This window comes from Suncus etruscus, chromosome 1 (genome assembly GCF_024139225.1).
Source record: "Suncus etruscus isolate mSunEtr1 chromosome 1, mSunEtr1.pri.cur, whole genome shotgun sequence".
Lineage (NCBI taxonomy): Eukaryota > Metazoa > Chordata > Mammalia > Eulipotyphla > Soricidae > Suncus > Suncus etruscus.
The window spans coordinates 9901190-9928035 of NC_064848.1; the positions used below are offsets into that span (position 1 = coordinate 9901190).

The following is a 26846-nucleotide window of genomic DNA, read 5'->3' on the forward strand; positions in this document are numbered from 1 at the left end:
AGCGACCCAATGAAGCACATCCCAATGGAAGTTACCCAATGAGGCACATCCCAATGGAAGTTACCCAATGAAGCACATCCCAATGGAAGTTACCCAATGAGGCACATCCCAATGGAAGTTACCCAATGAAGCACATCCCAATGGAAGTTACCCAATGAAGCACATCCCAATGGAAGTTACCCAATGAGGCACATCCCAATGGAAGTTACCCAATGAAGCACATCCCAATGGAAGTTACCCAATGAGGCACATCCCAATGGAAGTTACCCAATGAAGTACATCCCAACGTTTCTCCCAGGAGAGTAGGGAATCATTGGAAGTGGGGTGAGTTTGAGGGAGCCTAGTCCAGTGGTCCTTCGGAGCCTCTTTCAACCCGGGCCACCACCTGCCACTAAGTGCACCAGGGCTGCTTCCTCCTCTAGCTGGGGGGGATCCCTCATCGAGGCTTGGGGTGCAGAGCTCCGCGCCCGCCTCGAGCTTCCGGCGCTGGGAGAAGCGCAGGTTCTCCTGCAGAACCAAAGTGGCCCGAGCAGATGACAGAGCGGCCATGGCCTCGGCGAGCCCGCCCGGTGCGGGCCCCGAAGCGCAGCTGCACGGCGCCGTCGTCCCTGGGGCGCCGCAAGAGCCGCCTGCCGCCCCTCGCTGGGCCGCCGGAAGTGCCGCGGGGGGCCCCCGAAGGCCGGGTACCCGTCTCTCTCTCTTCACTCTCCTCCATCCCAACCCTTCCCCGAGCGCTTGGGATCCAAATTCCGCGTGGGACCTCAAACCGGAAGTGGCGGTCTCCATGGTAACCCGGAGCCGGTTGCCCGGGAGACGACCTCTCTGGGCGGGGAGGACCAGACCGGAAGTGGTGGTTTCCGCGGCAACCCCGGAGCCGGTTGCCCAGGAGACGACCTCTCTGGGCGGCTCCGGCACCGGGGAGGACCAGACCGGAAGTGGTGGTTTCCACGGTAACCCCGGAGCCGGTTGCCTAGGAGATGACCTCTCCGGGTCGCTCTGGCTCTCCGCTTTAGCCTTAGGAGACGTCTGTTCTTCTTCCCATCAGGCCGATCGAACCGAGCCTGGCCTGTCGTCGTCTCCTGTCATGATTCCCGGGAAATACCGCTCAGTTTCTGGCCGCTCTGCCAACAACGTAGGTTTGACTGGAGCTTCTGCTTTCTTTCCTCTTTCTTCCTGTTCTGGATCGGCATCGTCGTTGTTTTCTGATGGGCGCCTTTGTCCTACTAGGTGATGGGTTGAAGGCTGCTGGATCACTCCACTGCAAGCTATTGTCTCACCCAGGTTTAAGGTAGATTGGGCTGCAGAAGGAGTTTGTATGTAGCATTATTGGAAGATGGCTTTCAGTGTTTGGTCCAGGATCTGGCTTCCCAGAAGGTGGAGCTAGCTGGCTGGCTAAGCAAAACCCAGGTTCATTTAGATTTTTGACCTATTTTTTAAAATCCTTTTTTAAAAAATTGCATCGGGGAAAGAATGTAGTGTTAACCAGCTTTATCACTTCCTTTCACCTGTCCTACAGAGATACCTATTTAGATCCCGAAATTCAAGTGTCAATAGCATGCAGCATTAGGTGTCCAGCAGACACTCTAAATTGCTGCAGACATTTTGGAAAATATGTCACCCTGGAGCCTGAGTTTTAGTTATAAAATGTTTTTTGTTGTTTTCAGCAATTCCTCAAAAGATTATTTACCAGAAGCAATTAAAAAAAAAAAAGCAAGACTTCTGCTTTATTCTAAGTGCTGTCATTTGTACATCTTTATCTTTGCTGTTTTGTGGGGGTAAAGATGTGTGGGTATTTAAGCTTTGAACATGTTTTATGTCTTGATTTTTACATTACAGGTGAACTGTGGACTTCATCTTGTTATTCAGACATCATCGCTTCCTGAAAGAAACAAAGTAAGATTTAAGTACATTTGTATTTATTTATTGTTTTAATTTTGGGCAGCACTAGGCTGTGCTCGGGGCTTTCTCCTGGCTTTGCCTGGAGAGAACACTCCTGGATGTGCTGGTGGACATATGGGGGTGTCAGAGATCTAACCTGTCAGCCCGTGTAAAGCATGCACTCAACCGACTGTACGATCCTTCTGGCCCCAGATTCATATTTAAATTGAGAATACTGTTTTATATTCTACATAAATAGAATGACTGAAGAGTAGAGTCTGAACTGAACAATTTCAGTACAGTTTAGTTTGGTTTCCAGTGTTAAGCTAATTTAAATTTTCTGCCACGGAAAGGCAAAAAAAGACGTCAAAATTGGATCTTACCAATCAATTCTAAGAGGATATTTTTACATTAAAAATAAGATTTCCTTAACTGCATTAAGAAATGCAATGGTGTCAAAATAAAAATTATTAATATAAAGCATAAAAAATAAAAAAAGAAATGCAATGGTTTAAATGGGAGTTGTCCAGAATACTCTTAGCTCCAGAGTATAGTGAGAAGAAGGAAAGAAATTGAGTGGAGGAGGAGAAACACAAATATGGAAGGATGGGGTCCTGGAGCTAAGTGGTCTTAGGTGTTTTGGTGGTGCTAAAAAAGGACAGACTAAGTATCCAAGCCAAAGTCAACAACAATGGAAGAGACCCAAACTCTAACAATCTAAACTTAAAATGGGCTTATTATACTGGCAGGCTGAGGGGCATGGTCAAATATGCATTATGTATATGATAACAAACACTTGGGAAGAAGATTGTTTTGTTATTTTGAACAAATAATAGTTAATTTGATTCATTGAAAAATCCTCTTAATTATGATAAGACGGAATGAATTTTCTCCAAGTTAGTTTGCTGACTAACTTCACTGAAAGACAAATACTATCATAATGTTTGTTGGGCTTTGTGCCTTATCTAATTTTTTTTCATTATTTATTTATTATTATTTATTTTCATTATTATCATTCATTTTCTCTTGTGTGGATATGTTTTGATATTATCTTATATAATTTAGATTATAATGCTTATAGTATGAATTAAATAGAAGCTCGTAAGTCTTTTAAGATATATAGTTTTTATGGTTCATCTTAAAAATTTACTTGGTTTTCTCAGTACTTGGACTAAATAATTATTTGAATCTATAATTTTTAGTTCATGTAAAATAATTCTTTCAAATTAATACTATTTTGAATATAACCTGTTGTTTTAATTAGACTCCAGCATAATTCTAAAGGTAAAAACTAATTTTCAACAGAATTTTGCTTTTATTTGATTTATTACCTTGATCTTGGAAAATTTTTTCTTTTAACCATTGTGCTTGTATGAGAGTATGAAGATTTTTAAGTACCTCAGAATTGAATTTTTTTTGACCATACACAGTTGACTTATTTTATATTTTTGTATAATATACAACACACAATTTAAAGATTTACTGTTAAACTAGTTTAAATGTGGCAAATTGGTGGGATTAAATATGATTAGAAAGTTGTGCAACTATCACTGTATCTACTGCCAAAGCTTTTTGCATCACCTGAAAAAGACTTCCTCTGCCCATTAAACAGTCACTCCTTATTCCCCCATTGAAATTCTAAATCTGCTTTGATTCTAGATTTGCTTCTTTCAGATAGTTCATTTAATAAAATCATGTTTTATGACATTTTATATTTTAGTTAGCATGTTTTTTTTTGTTTGTTTGTTTTGGGGCTGTACCTCAATTTTGCTCAGGGCTTACTTTTGACTTGGCTCTTAGGAATTATTCCTGGCAGGTTCATGGGATCACATGGGGTATTGTGAATCAAATCTGGAGTAACTGCATATAAGGCAAGTGCCCTATCAGATATATCCCCCTTTGGTCCCAGAGTTAACTGTTGGTCCATAAGGGTAATGAACCCAAGTTAACATGATTTTTATATTTATGTTGTAACTTGTATTTTTTTTATTTTCTTCACTATTTAAGTTCTTTATCAAATAATTTTTCTTAAATAATGTTTTTTTTCTAGGTTGAATTCAGGGTAAATAAAGAAACTTCACCATTTCCTGGTCGACTCTTACAACATGACCTTGAAAGAAACTACTCAAGTAGACAAGGTATTGCTGTGAATAAAAGTCATATATGCTTTATCTTCTTTGAAAAATATTGTTTAATAATTTTGAATCTCAGAAGCTGAAAGGCTAGTACAATGAGCAAGGCTCTCAAGTACCACCAAGAATTATCCCTGAGCACAAAGCAGGAGGAAGCCCTGAACATGGTTGGGTGTTGCACAAATTCCTGACTCCCATTGATTTTTTTTGACTCTTTAGATCCAGATAGACTTAAATTGAGAATAAGGGGGCCGGAGAGATAGCATGGAGGTAGGTGTTTGCTTGCATGAAGAAGGACGAATCCTGGCATCCCATATGGTCTCCCAAGCCTGCCAGGAGCGATTTCTGAGCGTAGAGCCAGGAGTGACCCCTGAGCACTGCTGGGTGTGACCCAAAAACCAAAAAAAAAAAAATTGAGAATGAAATGGCTCCATAGTTACCAAAGTGATTTAATATACTTTAAAATCAGATAGGTATTTTATATATATATATGTTATATAAAGTCAATTTCTTTCTTTTCTTTGGGGGAGGGGGTTTGGGCCACACCCAGCCATGCTCAGGGGTTACTCCTGGCTCTGTATTAAGAAATTGCTCCAGGCAGGCTCTGGGGACCCTCTGGGATACTGGGAGTCAAACCTAGGTATGTCCCTGTTTGGCCATGTGCAAAGCAAATGCCCTACCGCTGTGCTATTGCTCCGTTACAATTTTTTTTTCCCTTAGGATTTTTGCTTAGGATTCTTTAGAAAAGAATGGGAAAGCATGCTCCAAATACCATACTAAAAAAGAATTAAAATTGAATTTAAATAGCTAATGGCTTGTTAATGAGGATAAGAGATAGTGAAAAAACAGACAATGGGATAGAACGGGAAATCATGAGCAGAAAAGGAAATTGCTGTCTCTTTTTATAATTATAAATATTTTGTATCACGATCTTAAATTTTAGTGTGAATCATGCAGGACCTTCTTAGAAATGCAGTCCTTTTTTGTTCCTTCCCCATTCAGATTTTCCTTAAGGTCTTGGGTAGGATTTGCAAATGTGCATTTTTATATGTCAGGTGATTCTGATGGTTGTGATATATGGATTATCCTTTGGAAAATCTGCCTTATGTGATCTGGTTTATTTCATAGTTGTCTTTTCAACTCAGAGATTAGTTTTCTTTCATGGATGGGCTGTTCAACTTTGGTGATATTCAGGGGTCTCCAGGACTATACTTGGCATTGCTCAGGAAGTCATATGTGACCCTGTGGATTGAACCATGCAAATCAAATACTTTAATCCCTATATTGTCTCTCTGTCCCCTTACGTCTTTACTTAAATCTTTTAAAGCTGTCTTTTAAATTTAGGATTTACTTGAAGTCATACAAAAGAAGTTAAAAAATGCAAAATACTAGTGGAAAAAGTTATGGTTGTCTGCTTTTAGTTATTCAACATGTATTTTGTAAATTACTTTTAAATCCAGTTTTATTGATATAATTTATAATATTATAAAATGTTTGAAGTATAGCTGCAAGGTTGTATAAAATGTTTCCTTTAATATTATTATTAATCATTCCTTGATAAACTTTTTATGGTACTTTTTTATTCTAATTTTCTGATTTTTATCAGTTTACTATATTTCTTGGAAATGTTTTTAGCTTTTTACATCTCAAAACCAGTTCGGAATATGTCATTTCTGAATGCTTATACTCTAAAACATAATTATTTTGATGTTTTGTGAAGATCAGAACAGTAGGACTATGAACATTGTTTATTGTTGAAGAAGCTAGGCATCTGACATTTTATGCTTTGCAGACCTGGAAAAAGCTAGTAAAGGTCACTGGTTTATAACCCTTTAATAAGTTTATATGGAACTTATATTTATTTAAGTTGTAATTGTCTGATGGCTTCCCAAGTGTTTGTTGATTTTGTATATTTAGTTTTCATTTTTTTGCCCTAATGATCGGCTTAAGCAACAGAATGGTATCACAACCTCAGGTTTTATTTATAGCTTTTTGTTCTCTTCAACCATTTTAACATTTTTTTTTTTTTTGCTTCTTTCAGGGTATTTTCTGTTCATAGGGAAATTTATTAACTTCCACCTTAAACTCATTTCTCAAATCTTATTTAATTTCTGGAATTCCTTGAGAGCTTGTTTGGAGGTTCTAGCAGGGGAGCGCAGCTACTCGTATACCCTCGACCGAAGAACGGTCCGTCTCTATTCGGGGAGGGCCGTCCTCTTCGACCGAGCGTGCAGCTTCGGGAGGGACGCACATGGAATGGTGAGGGAGGAAGGGGACACCCGCCTAGCCAGTCAGATCAGCCGAATCAACCCTGGCGATCAATGGGGTGACAGATGTCACAGCCAGATTGCCCTCACATCCAATTTCTGGAATTTCTTAGCATCTCCTTGGCCATTCTGCATCTTTCTAGGTCTTTACCTCCCTTCAAACCCACCTATAACCATTTTCATTAAGTGGAAAATAATTAGACATACTTAGGCTTGAATACATAAATAGGCATTTTTATTCTGTGTTCTTGCATATTCTATATAGTTTATTAGTGTGTTTGCTAATTAGATTAAAAATTACTAGACAACATCTAACTTAAGCCTAAAAATATCACAGTTTTGTACCTCTGTGAATCCCTTTTATACCTGTATAGGATCAGTGACATTCATTTTACTCTATTCAGTACTCTGTCCTCACGGTAGCTGGTCTCACAATTTGCTTACCAAAACTATGTTTTCTATATTTCCTGTAGCAAAGTTATGTATTTTGTAGCTTTGTGATCAACTTTTTGATATTTTGAAGGAGATGGAAGAGTAATAATAATAATAAACTTTTCGCCTTGTAATAAGTCATGATGTATCTCACCCACAACAAATGTGACAGAACAATGTGGGCTGGAAATGAAACCTGCCGTGAGCTCCTTAGAAGCTTATGGAGATTCTACTATTCAGACATCTTCAAAATCTAGAATCTGGCTGGGTTGTCATAGCGTTGGCCAAAATATATCTGATAACGAGGGACTATCATGACAGTGAGATTTAAAACTTTAGCGTTAGGAATCAGAAGTTTGAAGGGAAAATATTAGCACTGAAGTAGTCTTTAGCTTTCATTCAACCAGTAAGTTAAGGGAAAAAATTTGGTATAAACATAAAACATAATTTAGGTCTGAGCACTCGATAAACAAACTTCAATTTGGCCATTTTAAATATGGAGAACTATGAAGACAATGCTGCCTAAAAGAGAGATTTGTTGGTATCAGTGTTCTCCAAATATAAGGTGCTATAGTTTCAAGATTTTAAAAGTCTTTTTAATCAAGTAATTTGTCATTTTTAATAGGTGATCATATTAATTTGGTGAGTTCATCAATGCCATCATTTCCCATTCTTCAACGTTCTTCTGAAGAGAAAATTCTTTACTCAGACAGGTTGACTCTAGAAAGGTGAGGACAATTTATTTTATTTTATTTTTCTGGCCTAGATAATTTATCGGCATAGCATAAGATTTTAAAGGTGCAAAAGAGTTTCCTACATCCTTTTTCTTGTTCTTAATCTTTATGTTTCTTCTGTCTCTATATAATCATTTTACCTATTTTAAAATCGAACCTTTCAAGGGTATTGGGAGGAAATTTAAATTTGCATAATTCAGAAGAGTTTGACTATATTCTTTTAAGAGTTATATACCAATTCTAAAATATGACATTGATGAACATGGATTTTAGGATAGAAAATACTTTATATTAAGATCTCCATATGGGCTCACAGTCTCTATCTAATTAAGTTCTTTGTTAATTTTATAACTCCATTGCTTTCTAATATCTTCTCCATATACATAATACTCCTGCCTCACACTTTTCCTTGATGCCTCTGAATGCACTAACTCACACTTCAGTGCTTTGTGCTTACTGTTTCTTCTGTCAGGAATGCTGCTACTTTATATATCCGTAGCCTCATTTTTTGAGCTTAGGTTCTTATTCAGATGTGTTCTTCTCAGGAATGACAACCTCTAGTTACCCTATCAAGGCTGCAACCTTTTCCACCTAGACAGTCTCATGCTACCTTTCTGCATTGTATTCCTTTTTTAGCACTTACTACAGTAATCTAATATATTAAATATTTTTTACTAGATTACTGTCATTCTACTCCTATCTATAGTAAAATCTATAAATACCAGGAGTTTTATTCATCACCCAGAATAGACCACCCAGAATAGAACAATAAAAAAAATTGGACTCAATAACTACATAGTTGATTCTGATCTTTAAATCTAGGAGATTATCTACAATAGAAAGGAGGATGAAAGATCCCAGCCCCTACTTAGTATTCTGTTCAAAGATAAACTATCTTGGTAGTGCATGCCTCTAGCTGAACAGTTTATATATGATAAAAATTGTTAAGCAAACTGCTTAACTTAGATTGTGCATTCTGAGAAAACTGTCATTTGTGTTTATAATTACTAAGAAACTCTTTGGGAGGATATGGAGGATATCATTGTTTTGCAGATTGAGTACATAATAGGGTAGTAACTGTTAGAACATCTTTGTACCATTTGTTGTTTTTTGAGAGTCTAATGCTACCCAATATTTATAACTTCATATTATTTTATTGTTTTGGGGACTTGCGGGGAGGAATTTATTTCATAGTATAAAAGTCCTGTCAAAAATAAATAGTACTTCAGCCCTTTAGTTTCATGCTACTGATATTAACAGGTATCAGTACTTGCATGACTATGATACTGAAAGCTAGGTTCTTGTACTATTGCTTGAGATGACTCAGTCAATTGGGAAGTTGGTCTGTGGTGGGGTGGACCTCTTGGATGGAGCATGCTTTGATCAGAAAGAGGTGCTTAACAAGGAGTCAGGACCTCGGGAATTGACTCAGCTCCAGAAGCTGTTTATTAAATGGCAGTATTACGAAGATGGTATAATTTGATCAGTTCCAGGATGTGTGGTCAAGAAAGTAAGTTGGCATCATGACTGGCACTCAGGATCATTATTAAAGAGCCAGGGAATCTCAGCAATGACTTTTGAGGGCAAAACTGCAATGCTGTGCATCTTCTTAGCAAGGAGACAAGGGAATCAAGAATAGGATTCAGCCCTCAAGAAATGGAAAGCAAATTGTGATTTCTAACTAAGTCTGAGTAATACCACTGATCAAACTACTGGCACTAAGTAGGAAATAATGTGGCAAAAAGTAGAACAAGTCATATGTAAGACTCTATGTAAGACAGTGTACTCTGGCTATTCATCTTTTTATTTTTTTTCTGTTTGTTTTCTGGGCTACACTTAGTGGTGTGGACTTGCCAGACTTATCACTCTTGACTCTATGTTCAGGAATCATACTTAGTGGGCTTGAGGGACCATAGGCCGTTCTGGGGCCTGGAGATCATTGGATTAAGAGGTGTGCTTGCTTTTCAGTCAGTAGGGAATTACAGAGTTATGGGGGTATATACAAGTGAACCTTAGAGTTGTGATTTAGTTATTGGATTCAGTATATGATAGATGGATTTCTTTCAAGTTGTCATGGGTTATGTAAAGGGAAGATCAGTGGTTATTTTCATATATTAATGAAGACATTTAAGAATTGAATGCAGGGGCTGGAGCAATAGCACAGCAGGTAGGACGTTTGCCTTTTACCCCGCCAACCTGGGATCAACGCGGTTCAATCCCTTGCAAGCCATGGTTGCAACCTATGGTCCCCTTTGAGCCTGCCAAGAGCAATTTCTGAACACAGAGAACAGGAGTAACCCTGAACAATTCTGGGTGTGGCCCCAAAACAAAACAAAACAAACAGAAAGAATCGAATGAACTAAAAGTTGAGGATGCCATTAAATGGAAGAGAACAGAAAAAGACAATCAGGTAAAAGGCAATTTAAATTTTTTGTTTAAATTATATACAAAATATAAATTTTAAACCATAATACTTTTAATCTAATTTATAATTTAGGAGATGAATACCAAATTTGTAGCATAATTTCACATTATGAATTCTAAGTACTAAGCACACTTGAGAAGAATTGAACATAACATTTTTCAGTTTCTTTTATTTCAAGTCAATTTCTTAAGCATCTGTATTTTAAAATGTTATATTTTTATCAACAGTTAACCTTTTTAGATACAGACATTTATTAGGAAGCTAGTTTGTTTTTGGTTTTAAGGGTTACTGCACTCAGGCATCATTCCTGGTGGCCTGAGGAGACCATTGGGATGCTGGAAGATCGAACCTTGGTTCAGCCACATGCAAAGAAATGCTCTACTCACTGTGCTATCACTGTGTTATCGCTCTGGCTCCTGGAAACAAATAAAAAAAATAGCCCCCCTATATCATTGTCATCTTTGCTCTGAAGTAAGACATTACAGGACTATTTTATCATTAATAGAGTTCAAGGTTAAATTGTTTTCCAAAAAAGTGAATAGCAGAGATGGGGAAATAGCAAGTGGGAGTCGCTGGATTAATTCCTGGCACTCTGAGCATTGCTACAGGTGTCTCAAAAATAAAAACAAGGACAAAACAAAATGAAAAGTAAATAGAAGTTAGGTGAATTTCTATATTTTTATGAAATTATTTAGCTCATGAGCCTATGACTTTGTGCAAAGACTTTTATATTATTTTGCTCTAATGACTTAGTGCCCAGACTCTTCATATTGCTGGCAAGTGCATTTCTTTGATTCTTTGATATGTTCTTTTAGTGTTCTGAACTCCTATTGAACAAGACAATTATATTAAGTGTTTTCTGATGTTATCACAAGATAATATGAAATAACTGATACAGGAAATGTTTTCCATACAATGAAAGCTTAGAGTCAATTTTTAATACTTAATCATTATTAAAGTGTTTGGATTTGCAGTTATATTTCATAGATACAAATTCATGGAGGTTTGTAGATATGTTTATTTATTGCCTTTCTCCTCATGGCTAAAGATAATAATAGTAATATTTATAAGAGGGAAGCAGGCTGAAAAATTAGAACCTAATTAACTTGAAATAATATTTTCTAGGCAAAAGCTGACTGTATGTCCTATTATCGATGGGGAAGAACATCTTCGTTTATTGAACTTTCAACACAATTTTATAACTAGGATCCAAAATATTTCTAATCTACAGAGACTAATATTCTTGGATTTATATGATAACCAGATTGAAGAAATCAGTGGGCTTTCTACTTTAAGATCTCTCCGTGTCCTTCTATTGGGGAAAAACAGGTAATCTTGTTTATTGTTTCTATTTTTGGTTTCTGGGTGACACATTGTGGTATTAAGGCGCTGTTCCTGGTTCTTTGCCAGAAATCACTTCTGACTGTGCTCTGGGGACCTATGTAGTGCCTGGAATTGAGCTGTGTTGGGTTTTGTTATATGCAAGGCAAATGCTTAACCTTTGTATCATCTCTCTGGCAGAACAGGTAATCTGCAGAATAGTTTATGTTGTGATACTTAGGACTAATGTTGAGACCTGTCATGTTTAGAAGGTAACTCAATAGTCTGAAGTTTTGGAGAAATTACATGGGCAAATTACTGTATTTTTCGTATCATAAGACACTTTTTTTTCACTCCAAAAGATGGGGGGAAATGTCTGTGCATCTTATGGAGGGAATTCAACCTGGAGCTGAAGCCTGAGTATGTAAAAAATATTTTTTAATTTTCTGATGTAAAAAAAGTTAGGTAAATGTGTTTAACCAGCTGTGGACTGGAGTAAATATAGTTTAGCCTTGCAGGCTGGTTTTTCACAGCCACTGTCTCCTCCTCTAAAACCTATGTGCATCATATGGTCAGGTATCTTATCAAGTGAAAAAATGGTAATATTCACTCATAACTTGTTTTATGAGATTCAATTTGACAGTCAATCTATGAAACATTTATTGAATATAATTGATATCTTTATTTTTTAATATTATAACTTATTTGGAATAAACAGCAGATATATGGCCTTAAATATCTTTAAAAAATTTTTTAAATATTATTTATTTAAGCACCATGGTTACAAACATGTTCGTAATTTTTTTTTATTTAAACACCTTGATTACATACATGATTGTGTTTGGGTTTCAGTCATAAAAGGAACACCACCCATCACCAGTGCAACATTCCCATCACCCAAGTCCCAAATCTCCCTCCTCCCCACCCAACCCCCGCCTGTACCCTAAACAGGCTCAACATTTCCCTCATACATTCTCAATATTAGGACAGTTCAAAATGTAGTTATTTCTCTAACTAAACTCATCACTCTTTGTGGTGAGCTTCCTGAGGTGAGCTGGAACTTCCAGCTCTTTTCTCTTTTGTGTCTGAAAATTATTATTACAAGGGTGTCTTTCATTTTTCTTAAAACCCATAGATGAGTGAGACCATTCTGCGTTTTTCTCTCTCTCTCTGACTTATTTCACTCAGCATAATAGATTCCATGTACATCCATGTATAGGAAAATTTCATGACTTCATCTCTCCTGACAGCTGCATAATATTCCATTGTGTATATGTACCACAGTTTCTTTAGCCATTCGTCTGTTGAAGGGCATCTTGCTTGTTTCCAGAGTCTTGCTATGGTAAATAGAGCTGCAATGAATATAGGTGTAAGGAAGGGGTTTTTGTATTGTATTTTTGTGTTCCTAGGGTATATTCCTAGGAGTGGTATAGCTGGATCGTATGGGAGCTCGATTTCCAGTTTTTGGAGGAATCTCCATATCGCTTTCCATAAAGGTTGAACTAGACAGCATTCCCACCAGCAGTGGATAAGAGTTCCTTTCTCTCCACATCCCCGCCAACACTGTTGATTCTCATTCTTTGTGATGTGTGCCATTCTCTGGGGTGTGAGGTGGTATCTCATCGTTGTTTTGATTTGCATCTCCCTGATGATTAGTGATGTGGAACATTTTTTCATGTGTCTTTTGGCCATTTGTATTTCTTCTTTGTCAAAGTGTCTGTTCATTTCTTCTCCCCATTTTTTGATGGGGTTAGATGTTTTTTTCTTGTAAAGTTCTGTCAGTGCCTTGTATATTTTGGAGATTAGCCCCTTATCTGATGGGTATTGGGTGAATAGTTTCTCCCACTCAGTGGGTGGCTCTTGTATCCTGGGCACTATTTCCTTTGAGGTGCAGAAGCTTCTCAGCTTAATATATTCCCATCTGTTAATCTCTGCTTTCACTTGCTTGGAGAGTGCAGTTTCCTCCTTGAAGATGCCTGTAATGTCCTGGAGTGTTTTGCCTATGTGCTGTTCTATATATCTTATGGTTTTGGGGCTGATATCGAGGTCTTTAATCCATTTGGATTTTACCTTTGTACATGATGTTAGCTGGGGGTCTAAGTTTAATTTTTTGCAAGTGGCTATCCAATTGTGCCAACACCACTTGTTGAAGAGGCTTTCTTTGTTCCATTTAGGATTTTTTGCTCCTTTATCAAAAATTAGATGGTTGTATCTCTGGGGAACATTTTCTGAGTATTCAAGCCTATTCCACTGATCTGAGGACCTATCCTTATTCCAATACCATGCTGTTTTGATAACTGTTGCTTTGTAGTACAGTTTAAAGTTGGGAAAAGTAATTCCTCCCATATTCTTTTTCCCAATGATTGCTTTAGCTATTCGAGGGTGTTTATTGTTCCAAATGAATTTCAAAAGTGTCTGATCCACTTCTTTGAAGAATGTCATGGGTATCTTTAGAGGGATGGCATTAAATCTGTATAATGCCTTGGGGAGTATTGCCATTTTGATGATGTTAATCCTGCCAATCCATGAGCAGGGTATGTGTTTCCATTTCCGTGTGTCCTCTCTTATTTCTTGGAGCAGAGTTTTATAGTTTTCTTTGTATAGGTCCTTCACATATTTAGTCAAGTTGATTCCAAGATATTTGAGTTTGTGTGGTACTATTGTGAATGGGGTTGTTTTCTTAATGTCCATTTCATCCTTATTACTATTGGTATATAGAAAGGCCATTGATTTTTGTGTGTTAATTTTGTAGCCTGCCACCTTGCTATATGAGTCTATTGTTTCTAGAAGCTTTTTGATAGAGTCTTTAGGGTTTTCTAAGTAGAGTATCATGTCATCTGCAAACAGTGAGAGCTTGACTCCTTCCTTTCCTATCTGGATTCCCTTGATATCCTTTTCTTGCCTAATCGCTATAGCAAGTACTTCCAGTGCTATGTTGAATAGGAGTGGTGAGAGAGGACAGCCTTGTCTTGTGCCAGAATTTAGAGGGAAGGCTTTCAGTTTTTCTCCATTGAGGATAATATTTGCCACTGGCTTGTGGTAGATGGCCTTCACTATATTGAGAAAGGTTCCCTCCATTCCCATCTTGCTGAGAGTTTTGATCAAGAATGGGTGTTGGACCTTATCAAATGCTTTCTCTGCATCTATTGATATGATCATGTGGTTTTTATTTTTCTTGTTATTGATGTTGTGTATTATGTTGATAGATTTACGGATGTTAAACCAGCCTTGCATTCCTGGGATGAAACCTACTTGATCGTAGTGGATGATCTTCTTAACGAGGCATTGAATCCTATTTGCCAGGATTTTGTTGAGGATCTTTGCATCTGCATTCATCAGTGATATTGGTCTGTAATTTTCTTTTTTGGTAGCGTCTCTGTCTGGTTTAGGTATCAAGGTGATGTTGGCTTCATAAAAGCTATTTGGAAGTGTTTCTGTTTGTTCAATTTCATGAAAGAGTCTTGCCAAGATTGGCAGTAGTTCCTCTTGGAAAGTTTGATAGAATTCATTAGTGAATCCATCTGGACCTGGGCTTTTGTTTTTCGGCAGACATTTGATTACTGTTTTAATTTCATCAATGGTGATGGGAGTGTTTAGATATGCTACATCCTCTTCCTTCAACCGTGGAAGATTATAAGAGTCCAAGAATTTATCCATTTCTTCCAGGTTCTCATTTTTAGTGGCGTAGAGTTTTTCAAAGTAGTTTCTGATTACCCTTTGAATCTCTGTCATATCAGTAGTGATCTCTCCTTTTTCATTCCTGATACGAGTTATCAAGTTTCTCTCTCTCTCTTTCTTTGTTAGGTTTGCCAGTGGTCTATCAATCTTGTTTATTTTTTCAAAGAACCAACTTCTGCTTTCGTTGATCTTTCGGATTGTTTTTTGAGTTTCCACTTCGTTGATTTCTGCTCTCAACTTTGTTGTTATTTCCTTCTGTCTTCCTATTCTTGGGTCCTTTTGTTGAGCATTTTCTAGTTCTATTAGCTGTGTCATTAAGCTACTCAGGTAAGCTCCTTCTTCCTTCCTGATGTGTGCTTGCAAAGCTATAAATTTTCCTCTCAGTACTGCTTTTGCTGTGTCCCATAAGTTCTGAGAGTTTGTGTCTTTATTGTCATTTGTTTCCAGGAACCTTTTGATTTCCTCCTTGATTTCATCTCGGACCCACTGGTTATTGAGCATGAGGCTGTTTAACTTCCAGGTGTTAAAGTGTTTCTTCTGAGTCCCTTTGGAGTTCACAAATAATTTCAGAGCCTTGTGGTCAGCGAAGGTAGTCTGCAAAATTTCTATCCTCTTGATCTTATGGAGGTATGTTTTATGTGCCAGCATGTAGTCTATCCTGGAGAATGTCCCATGTACATTGGAGAAGAATGTGTATCCAGGTTTCTGGGGATGGAGTGTCCTATATATATCCACTAGGCCTCTTTCTTCCATTTCTCTCCTCAGGTCTAGTATATTCTTGTTGGGTTTCAGTCTGGTTGACCTGTCCAGTGTTGACAAAGCCGTGTTAAGGTCCCCCACAATTATTGTGTTGTTGTTGATATTATTTTTCAGATTTGTCAACAGTTGTATTAAATATTTTGCTGGCCCCTCATTCGGTGCATATATGTTTAGGAGAGTGAATTCTTCCTGCTCTACGTACCCCTTGATTAATATAAAATGTCTGTCTTTGTCCCTTACAACCTTCCTGAGTATAAAGTTTGCATTATCTGATATTAGTATGGCCACTCCAGCTTTTTTATGGGTGTTGTTTGCTTGGATAATTTTTCTCCAGCCTTTTATTTTGAGTCTATGTTTGTTCTGACTATTCAGGTGCGTTTCTTGTAGGCAGCAGAAGGTTGGATTGAGTTTTTTGATCCATTTAGCCACTCTGTGTCTCTTAACTGGTGCATTTAGTCCATTGACGTTGAGAGAAAGAATTGTCCTGGGATTTAACGCCATCTTTATTTCAAAATTTGGTGTGTCTTTTGGGTAGTCTTGTCTTAGATTAGGTCTTTCAGTTTTTCTCTTAAGACTGGTTTTGTGTCTGTGAAGTTTCTGAGCTGTTTTTTGTCTGTGGAACCATGTATTCTTCCATCAAACCAGAAAGTGAGTTTTGCTGGGTATAGTATTCTGGGTGAAGCATTCATTTCATTCAGTCTTGTCACAATATCCCACCACTGCTTTCTGGCATTGAGTGTTTCTGGTGACAGGTCTGCTGTAAATCTCAGGGAAGCTTGCTTGAACATGATTTCCCCTTTTGATCTTGCTGTTTTCAGAATTCTGTCTCTATCTGTGGGATTTGTCATTGTGACTAGGATGTGTCTTGGGGTGGTTTTTCTGGGGTCTCTTTTGGTTGGTACTCTTCGGGCATGCAGGATTTGATCACATATATTCTTTAGCTCTGGAAGTTTCTCTTTAATGATGTTCTTGACCATTGATTCTTCCTGGAAATTTTCTTCCTGGGTCTCTGGGACTCCAATGATTCTTAAGTTGTTTTTGTTGATCTTATCATAGACTTCTATTTTCGTCTGTTCCCATTCTTTGACTAATTTTTCCATTGTCTGCTCATTTGCTTTAAGTTTTTTGTCCAATCTCTCCTGCTGTATGGAATTGTTATGTATCTCATCTTCCACAGCACCAAGTCTATTCTCAGCTTCTGATACCCTGTCCCAGAGCTTATCCATTTTGTCATTCACTTCGTTTACTGACTTTTTCAGTCCTGTTAGTTGACATGTTATTTCAGTTTGGAGTTTTGTGATTTCTGCCTTCATATTTTCTTGGTTCTTATTAGTGTTCTGTTCAACTCGATCCATGGTTTCTTGGAGTCTGTTGAGCACCTTCCATATTGCTAGTCTAAAGTCCTTATCTGAGAGGTTGATTAGTTGTTCAGTCATTATCTGGTCCTCAGAATTGTCATCTTCATTCTCTATGTCTGATGCTGGCCTGCATTGTTTCCCCATTGTCACACTTGTATTGTGGGTTTTTCTACGTGTTGTGGTGGTATTCATTGTCTATATGATGTAGGCAGCACACTCCTCTGGCTTCTCCCTTTCTGGATGGGCTGACTTGCCTCTAAGGGAGGGGAGTCCTCCGTGGATGAAGCCTCACACTGGGTCAAATCTTAGGCCCGAGCATGCAACAGAGAAGACAGTCCAGAGAGAAACGTTTGCTTCTGTGATATAGTGCCGTTCTTAGTGTGATTTTTCCTTCTTGTTGCAATGGTGTTCTTTCCTTAGAAAGAGTGCACGGCCGTGTAGCGAAGCGGAGCGGCCGTGCTCCTCTGAGCCTCTTTTTGCCCCACTCGCAAGAGTTTCACGCAAGAGGACAGTAGACAGACATAGACAGGTCACACTCACAGTCTTTCACAGCTGAGCCCCACTGGGCCGGTGTACTTTCGCGGATTTTCCCCGCCTGGTGTCACACACAGGGAGCCAGCTTTTGCAAAGGTTAGCCCACATGTTCGTAATTTTAAAGACTATTTAAGCATTAATATATTTCAAGATTAAATTGTTTTCAGAAAAGTGAATAGCAATGATTGGGGAGGTAGCATGTGGGAGGCCCTGGTTTGATTTCTGGCTCCACATGGCCCCCAAATGCTCTGTTCTGAGCACCCTGTTTATAAGCTATATTGACGTATGTGTATTCACGTTAGGCTGATATATTTACTTATGATTACGTTCAGTGTTTGAAGGTAGGGTAGATACTTACACTTTGTCAAATAACTGATTCAATTTAATTTAGATGGTATTTTGTCTGTATTTAACATTGTATGATATATGATTTTAGTTTCTTTCATAAATTTGTTTTATATGAAGCTGCACAAATTTTGATTTTTGTTCCCAATTTACTATTTTTATATTTTTGCCAGGGATTAGACTCAGGTCTCAAGCAAGAATTCTTTTTGCTGAGTCACATCCCTGGTCCCAAAAGTCTTTTAATTTCTTTTTTTTTTTTTGATATTGAACCATACCCAACATTTCATAGGTAATACTTCTGATACTTGGATACTTGGTTGCTTGTTCCAGATAGTGAATGGGGGAATCAGATTGTGCTAGTGTTTGAACCCTACACTTGTGCATACAAAGCACAGACCTTTCTCTCTGATCTGTTGGTGAACTTTACTGTTTTTTTTTTTATTGTACATTTCCAGTGTCTTGCAATGTCTTAGAAAAATCCAAAAATGATTTTTATATTAAATGATAAAGTTTAGGTATGGTGTGATTTTTAGACTCAGTTACATTCTCCCCTATTTTTACTTAGCACATTGATCTTAGATTGTCTCTTTATTTTCACTAGTTAATGGTAATATAAAATTCTTTTTTTCAAGATCATGTCCCAGGGTTTCAGACTCTGGTTTATTCTCCGTGTTTATTATTATTTTTTCTCTAAAAGTTTCCATTAAAGCGACTTAGCAGGAACCATACATAGAAAAACAAGTATAGTCATATATTTTTTAGTTCTGGCAGTTCTAACAAGAATAGAAAGACATATTTAAAATGTTGTGACATTTATAGGACTACCAAAAAACTCCTATCCCTCTGAACTATTTTGCAGTTGAATTTCTTGCCTAGTTCTTTTGTCCTCTGTATTCTCTCCTATCCTTAAGAGACCTTTTGGTAATCTGGAAATCACATGATCACCAATGACTGAAACTTCTTTGCATTTTCTTCTGATCATTAGATACAAAATACAAAAGTCTTCAACCAGACCTTAGAATTACACACACACACACACACACACACACACACACACACACACGAAAGTGTCATATATATATAATGTGTATGTGTATCTATATATTACCATAGTGTAATTTTTGTGGGTTTTTTTTTTTGGGGGGGGCATACCCAGCGGTGCTCAGGGGTTACTCCTGGCTGTCTGCTCAGAAATAGCTCCTGGCAGGCATGGGGGACCATATGGGACACCGGGATTCGAACCAACCACCTTTGGTCCTGGATCAGCTGCTTGCAAGGCAAACATTGCTGTGCTATCTCTCCGGGCCCAGTATAATTTTTATATATATTTTCAAATGAGTGTGTTTAGTCTATGTTCCTCTCCTTCTGACTCATTTTACTCAGCATAACAAACACTTTCCATATTCATCCTTGTATAACCGGATTTCATGACTTCATTTTTCTAACAGCTGCATAGTATTCCATTGTATAGATGGACCATAGTTTCTTTATCTGCTTATCTGTTCTTGGGAACTTGGGTTGCTTCCAGATTCTGGCAATTGTAAGTAATGCTGAAATGAACATAGGAGTACAGAAGCCTTTTCTGCATTGTGTTTCTGTAATCCTATATTCCTAGGAGCAGTATTGCTGAGTCATATGAAGCTCAATTTCTAGTTTTTTGAGGAATATACATATTGTTTTTCAAAAAGACTGGAACAATTGACATTTCCATCAGCTGTAGGAGTCCCTTTTTTCCACTATCCAAGCCATCGCTGTTATTGCTCTTTGTGATGTGTGCCAGCCTCTGTGGTATGAGATCATATTTACTTGTTGTTTGGATTTGCATCTTCCTACTGATTTATTATGAGGAGCATTTTTTTTTCATGTTCCTTTTGGTCATCTGTATTTCTTCTTTGAGGAAATATCTTTTCTCTTCTCCCCATTTTTGCATGGGGTTAGATTTTATTTCTTGCTAAGCCCTATCTTATATAAGATGGGCATTTTATTAAATGGGTATTGGGTGAATAGTTTCTCCCATTTCATGGGCAGTCTTTGTTACTTGGAGCTTTTGTTTTGGATGTCTTAGCAGAGATCATTGGTAAAGGAATAAAGTTGGCCATTGGTAAAATGGTGATTGTGGGGTGTGGTAGCATCTGCTGAAGTTTCTGCAGATCAGAGATTTGACCTACTTTCCTGCTGAGGGTGCCTTAGAGTTGTCAGTTGTGAGACTGTTGTACCCATGAATTTTTGTGACTTGGTTTACATTTCTTTTAAGAAAAAAATGAATCTATACAGCTGGCTGATGAATTGATATGGCAGTGGCATGGCAGTGGCTCTACTGTGCTTTTAAAAACTTTTTAGAAATGTTTTTATCTTTCACAAGTTTGGATATTAAAATAGCCAAATAAATGTTCACAAATCGAGAAGACCCACTTAGAAAGCATTTATTTGGTGTCACTTTACCTCTGTAATAAATAATCTTGTTAGGAATACCAATGTAAACAAAATTCATTTGTTTTGTTTTGCCATTCATTCATTAAACAAATATTTCTTAGAATTATTTTTGGAACTAGGCACGGCTCTAAGTGTTAGAAATACAGTTAAAAACATATGAAAGTTTTTTATCCTCTTGAGGTTCACATTTTGGTTTAAAGAAGGAAATCATCAAACATAAATGCAAAGAATGTGAAGCAGGCATAAATGTTATGAAGTAACCTGGCAAGAGGAGATTAGAGCAGTCAGGGGTCAGAAAGAAGAGCTGTTTGATTCTGGAATGGTTGCTCTGAGAAGATAATTGATCTTAGACCTGGGTAATGTTAATACACGAATCATATAAAGTTCTGTAGAACATCAAGGCAGATGGAACAGAAAGGATAAATATCCTGAGCTAGAAATGAATTTGTTCATTAGACTAGCAGGAAATTCCTGTATGTGCGATAGTGAAATTGAGGCTGAATTGTAAGAGATAAAAATGGAGTTAGATCAGCTAGCTGGTTTACAGCCTTGAGGATTGACGTTAACACATTTTGATTATATTCTGAGGTAAACAGGGCTGCCTTGAATAAGTGCCTTATCCTAAAGTTCTTAAAAGTAGAATATCTTGGGCCAGGGAAAAGACTCCAGGGACTGCAGTAGATGCTTTGCATGAGGGAGCCTCTGCATGTGATCTACCACCTCTAAGAGAAGTCCTGTTATGGCTCCTTATCCTCTCCAGTGCCCCTTCCCCCAAACACAACAACAACATAAACAAGAATAGTCTTTTTGCAAAAGCTATGGCCTTAAGTTGTTTTTGGATATTTCCCCCAGTGGGAGTACATCTTCTTTTTTTTTTTTTTTTTTTTTTTTTTAAATATGGAACGCTTCACAAATTTGCGTGTCATCCTTGCGCAGGAGCCATGCTAATCTTCTCTGTATTGTTCCAATTTTAGTATATGTGCTGCCGAAGCGAGCACGGGAGTACATCTTCTTTATCTATCTTTTTTTTATTCTTTTTTTGGTTTTTGGGTCACACCCGGAAGCGCTTAGGGTTTACTCCTGGCTCTACGCTCAGAAATCGCTCCTGGCAAGTCCCGGGACCATATGGGATGCTGGAATTTGAACTACTGTCCTTTTGCATGCAAGGCAAACAACCTACCTCCCTGCTATCTCTCTGGCCCTATTTATTTATCTTTTTTTTTTTTTGGTTGTTCTTTTGGGGTGCTTGAGGGCCCTTGTGGCCTAGGGATTACTGGTCCTGGCACTAGAAAGCAAACCTGTGCTCAGCCTTTTGGGACATCTCCTAGCCCTGGCTCCTTGGAACTATAACATTATAATTAAATCACTAAGAAATATTACATATAAAATCTTATGTAATTAGAAATGACAGGCTTATTCATTTCTCTATAGAGATATATACCTTTATAGCTACATAGCAAATACAACAAATTAAAAAGAATTATGCCCTAGCATGTTTTGATTTTTAATATATGTGATTAAATCTCTAATTCTACTCTATTCTGTTTTTCAGAATAAAGAAGATATCAAATCTGGAGAATTTAAAATGTTTAGATGTCTTAGACCTTCATGGAAATCAGGTATTATAAAACCCTTTACTTTTATTACCTGAAGGAAAAAATCCAGGAAATATGGATTAGTAAATGTTTTGGGAATTACATTTAGGTTGGATTTCTCAAGAGCTTGCTCACTGAAATTTCTAAAACAGGATCTAAGATAGGCTTAGGACCATTTATATAAGACTTAGTTTTTTTAGAAGATAAATCAATCACACATTTGGACTCAAAATGATTTTTAAGAGACAATAGGCTTTTTAGAACTATACATGATCTAACCTTAATTCAAGAATTATATTACTAATTATACTTAGATGTTCCTTCTTAATATGGTAGCTACTATTTTGAATTCTGTTGTAGATTTTTCTTGGTGGTTGTTTTATCACATATGTGTGTTCAAACTTTATTATTTAATAGCATGATTTTTTAAAAATAATATTTATTGGCTAAAGAAACTGTGGTACATATACACAATGGAATATTATGCAGCCGTCAGGAGAGATGAAGTAATGAAATTTTCCTATACATGGATGTACATGGAATCTATCATGCTGAGTGAAATAAGTCAGAGGGAGAGAGAGAGACGCAGAATAATCTCACTCATCTAAGGGTTTTAAGAAAAATAAAAGTCATTTTTGAAACAATCTTCAGAGACAATGAGAGGAGGGCTGCAACTTCCAGCTCACTTCATGAAGCTCACCACAAAGAGTGGTGAGTGCAGTTATAGAAATAACTACACAGAGAACTACCATAATCATGTGAATGACTGAGGGAACTGGAAAGCCTGTCTGGAGTACAGGTGGGGATGGGGTGGTTTGGAGGGAGATTTGGCACATTGGTGGTGGGAATGTTGCACTTATTTGGGGGGGGGGATGTTCTTTACATGACCGAAACCTAATCACAATCAAGATGTTTAAATAAAGAAAAAAAGAAAAAATAATAATCTTTATTTTGTCCAAAGTGGATTATAAATCTTTCACAGTAATATTTTAGGTACATAGTGACATTGAATCAGGGTTATTCCCACCACCAATGTTGTCCTTCCTCCACCTCTGCTCCCAACAATAGCATGATTTTTTTAATTTAAAGACTGGTATCATATTATGTATTGTAAACTAATGTTTATTGCTTGGATATACTACTATATTAGCTATATTTGTTTATGATGATTAAGTAACTTGTTTGGTTTTATTGTACATTCCATGGTATAACTAAAAACTTTTCTTCGGATTACTACTGATAGTTGGGCTATTTCCTGTTAGGAATAATACTCCCAATAACAATCTTAAACATTTTTTCATATACAATTTGTACTTTAGACTATATATTTAGGAATAAAACTGATAACTTATAGTTTTTTGAGAAAAAATATCTGATTTTAAATATAAAGCGAGGAGTAGGAATGTGACTCAGTGGTGAAACCCTGGATTTAGTCCTTCTCACTAGGGCCAAGGAGGAGGAGATATAGCCAAATCATTTTGCAAAGTTATTATACCATTTTATACTGCCACAATTTGTTATTATTTTTGTTTTGATTTTTGAGTCACATCCAGTGATGCTCAGGGGTTACTTCTGGCTATGCACTCAGAAATCGCCCCTGGCTTGGGGAAATATATGGGACGCTGGGGATCGAACTGCAGTCTGTTCTAGGTTAGCACATGCAAGGGGAACACTCTAACGGCTGCACCACCACTCCAGCCCCTGTTGTTATTATTTTTATTTTTTGACTCTACTTGATGCTGCTTAGGGTAGTACTGAGCAACAAACTTGGTCTGTTAGCTGAGTACCTTTTCCACTGTACTATATCTCTGATCCTGTCTTACCATCATTAATTTGTTATAGATCTTGGGCTTTTTTTAAACATCAGTTTTAACTATTTGAATTGTCAAGTTTCACTATAAATCAGAACTACAAAGTATTTCCTTGTGGTTTTGCTATATAGTTTCCTGATTATTGTATAACCTTATTCTGTTGTGAGTTTCTCTGCCTTTGTGTCTGTCTTAGTTTTTCATCGCTTTATTATGTTTCCCCTCATGTTGCTGTTTCAGAGCATTTTTGGATTACTTTATCCCTTGGTCTTCCATTTTAATTTTATTTTCTGAAATGTGAGCATTTATTGAACATTGATGCAAAAGTGTTTATTGAACAAAAGCATTTATTGAACACTGATGCAAAACCTCTTAGGTGGTTAGTGTATATTCTGGTATGATAGCATGATTCATGATCTGTCTGATGGTGAACATATCTGCTATTCTGGAAGATAAAGTAGAAAACTAGGTGTAACCTTAACGCTTCCTAACAGTTTAACAGTTTTTGGTCCTGATCATTTCAGTGTAAAGCTAATCTCTCTCTCTCTCTACATATATATATATGTATATATATGTATATGTATACATATATATACATATATATGTATATATAGAGAGAGACACACACATACACATATTCCGGTGTATAAGACGACTTTTTTTGTTTAATCTCTTTAATTAATTAATTTTTTTTACAAGTCTTACACTGTAATATTTTAGGTACATAGTGACATTGAATCAGGGGCATTCCCACCACCAATGTTGTCCTCCCTCCATCTCTATTCCCAGCATGCATCCCATATTCCTCTCCCTTACCCGCCACCCCCAACCAGACTACCAGTATAAGTGGATCCCACTATGTTTAGCTTGTAGATTGGGTATGGATTCTGTTGTTGGCTTTGAATTTAGTGTTTAAGTCTGATTGTTTTTTGTTTCTACTTAATGTTCAATGACTGTGTAGTCTTGGTAGCTTCCATTATTTCTCCCTCAATTTGTGAGGCAGAACAAGATGGTTCAAGTTACGAGGTTCTGTTAGAAGGAAAGAAAAAAAAAATCAAACAAAAAACCCCCGAAAAGCACCACAGCAATAAAGACAACAACCATCCAATAACCATGGTCCTAGAATAAAAACAAAACAAAGCACAAAAAAGAAAAAAGAAAAAAGCAGGAAAGAAAAGAAAAAAAAAACAATAATAATAACAAAACCAAAAAATAAATAGTTTGAGCTTTTTTTTTTTTTTCTTTCTTTTTTTTTTTTGCATAGGCACAATAAAAATTGGGGAGATTAGAAAGGGAATTCCCTTGACCTAATAAATACAGGGTTTCTCCGTCTTTGAATTGTACTGCCATGTGAATAACTACATGGTCTTTTACTCTCCCCTAGGTCCTTTTGTGGTGGCTAGAAACTTTCCATTCAGTCGTGGATGATAAAATCAGGCCTCTAGTTAGAGTTCTTGGTCTTTGCACAGTTCATAGGATGGCATCCTTCTTTATGGTTCTAGAAGTTCTGTTCCATCACTGTTGTTTTAATCAATCCTGTAGCTGGTGGTCTTGGTTTTTACACAGTCCCCTGACAAAGCCTGGGCTAGAGTCTTTCATTATGTTTCCAGAAGATCTGCTCAGTTGCAGTTGTCTCAGTCAGACCTCTGGAATTAGAGATATTGGTTATTCTACAGATTCTAGGCCAAAGCCTAGACTAGGGACTTTTTATTTGTCCCAGGATAAGCTCTGCCCAGTCATGTAGTCAGAGTTGGTCTTCTGTAGATAGCAATCTTGGCTTTTGCACAGATTGAAAGATGAGGTATCTTCTTTTTTTTTTCCTTTTTTTTTCTTTTTTTTGTTGTTGTTGTTTTTGGGCCACACCCAGTGGTGCTCAGGGGTTACTCCTGGCTATCTGCTCAGAAATAGCTCCTGGCAGGCATGGGGACCATATGGGACTGACGTATCTTCTGATTTTGTATAAGATGACTTTTTAGCCCATGAAAAACTTCTAAAAAGTCTGGGGTCATCTTATATACTGGTGTACAGCATGTTTAAACTTACTCCAGCTTCAAGGATGAGTGATTCGCTCCCCTCTTAACGCCACATCCCATCCAGCTGCCAGGCTCAGTCATTCTGCTTGTTCTGATTAATCTTTCAGGGCACGCATTGGAGCTGAGTTACCGAGTGCCACATCCCATCCAGCCACCTGGTGTCATTGCTGGTATGTGTTCTGGTGCTCAGTCCTCTGTCCAGTTTTTAGGGACACAGAGAAGGCACTCTGTCTCCATCTAGCTGTCCTATTAATCACTGCACCCCAGCCAGCTGCTCTTAGAGGAGCACCCTCTCCCTGCTCTCTATGTAGATCACAATGTTTTATGGAAACATAAAAAAATCACAGTCACTCACTACAAATGACAATGTAAAATGATTGTTGGCACTCCAAAGTCTAGCTTTATTAAACATATACTGTTAACCTTTGAGGGTTCTACTCTTTTTTTCTTACGTTTTTTAATATTTATTTGGTGTGCATTAAAAGAGAGGTAGTCTTATATGATAATAACCCAAATCCTATATTTTAACAGGAAAAGTAGGGGGTTGTCATATATGCTGGAAAATATGGTATCTATATACATATATCTCCATGTATACATATAATCTATATATAATAAATACATCATAACATTATATATATTATATCAACTACAAACCAGCCTTGATCTATTTATATAAGCTTCATATATTAGGTAATCTTATATTTTCTCACCTCTACCTGCATTGTGTACAGATGGCAGGATTGTTGATGGCCTGAGAATTGCCTTACTCTACAGAATGATTAGTATTGCTAGGAGCTATTTCTGAGTGCATATCCAGGAGTAGCTCCTGAGTGTCATCTGGTGTGATCCCCCCACCAAAAAAAAAAAAAGATTTACAGCAGATTTACTAATGGAAATTCTCTGGGCCCAAAGACAGTGCTGGGCCCAGTGGGGAGAAAAACTCAATGAATGCTCACCAAGAGTACTTTACCCAACTAGTCTCTCGTTCAAATTTGAAGGAAATATACACAGCTTCATAGATAAAAAACAGTTCAAAAACTACATAGACTCAAAATTTTACAAGAAGTAAGATAGCCACTTTAAGACAGGACACACATGCCAAACTTCTTCAA

The 26846-nt window shown here is 37.3% G+C and overlaps 1 protein-coding gene and 1 non-coding gene across 2 annotated transcripts in view; one reads left to right on the forward strand and one right to left on the reverse strand.

Moving 5' to 3' along the window:
• Window positions 1–1077: 1077 nt before the first annotated feature.
• LRRC49 (leucine rich repeat containing 49) overlaps window positions 1078–26846 on the forward strand; it is a 138174-nt gene continuing 112405 nt past the window's right edge. Inside the window, exons 1-6 of the mRNA XM_049777845.1 lie at window positions 1078–1132; window positions 1837–1893; window positions 3929–4016; window positions 7335–7437; window positions 10994–11197; window positions 21848–21914. Of these exons, the coding sequence (XP_049633802.1) occupies window positions 1085–1132; window positions 1837–1893; window positions 3929–4016; window positions 7335–7437; window positions 10994–11197; window positions 21848–21914 (567 nt within the window). The 5' untranslated portion in view covers window positions 1078–1084. The remainder of the gene's footprint in view (window positions 1133–1836; window positions 1894–3928; window positions 4017–7334; window positions 7438–10993; window positions 11198–21847; window positions 21915–26846) is intronic.
• LOC125997102 (U6 spliceosomal RNA) lies at window positions 21187–21293 on the reverse strand. The gene has a single exon (XR_007491628.1). It is a non-coding gene; the product is annotated as a U6 spliceosomal RNA (small nuclear RNA).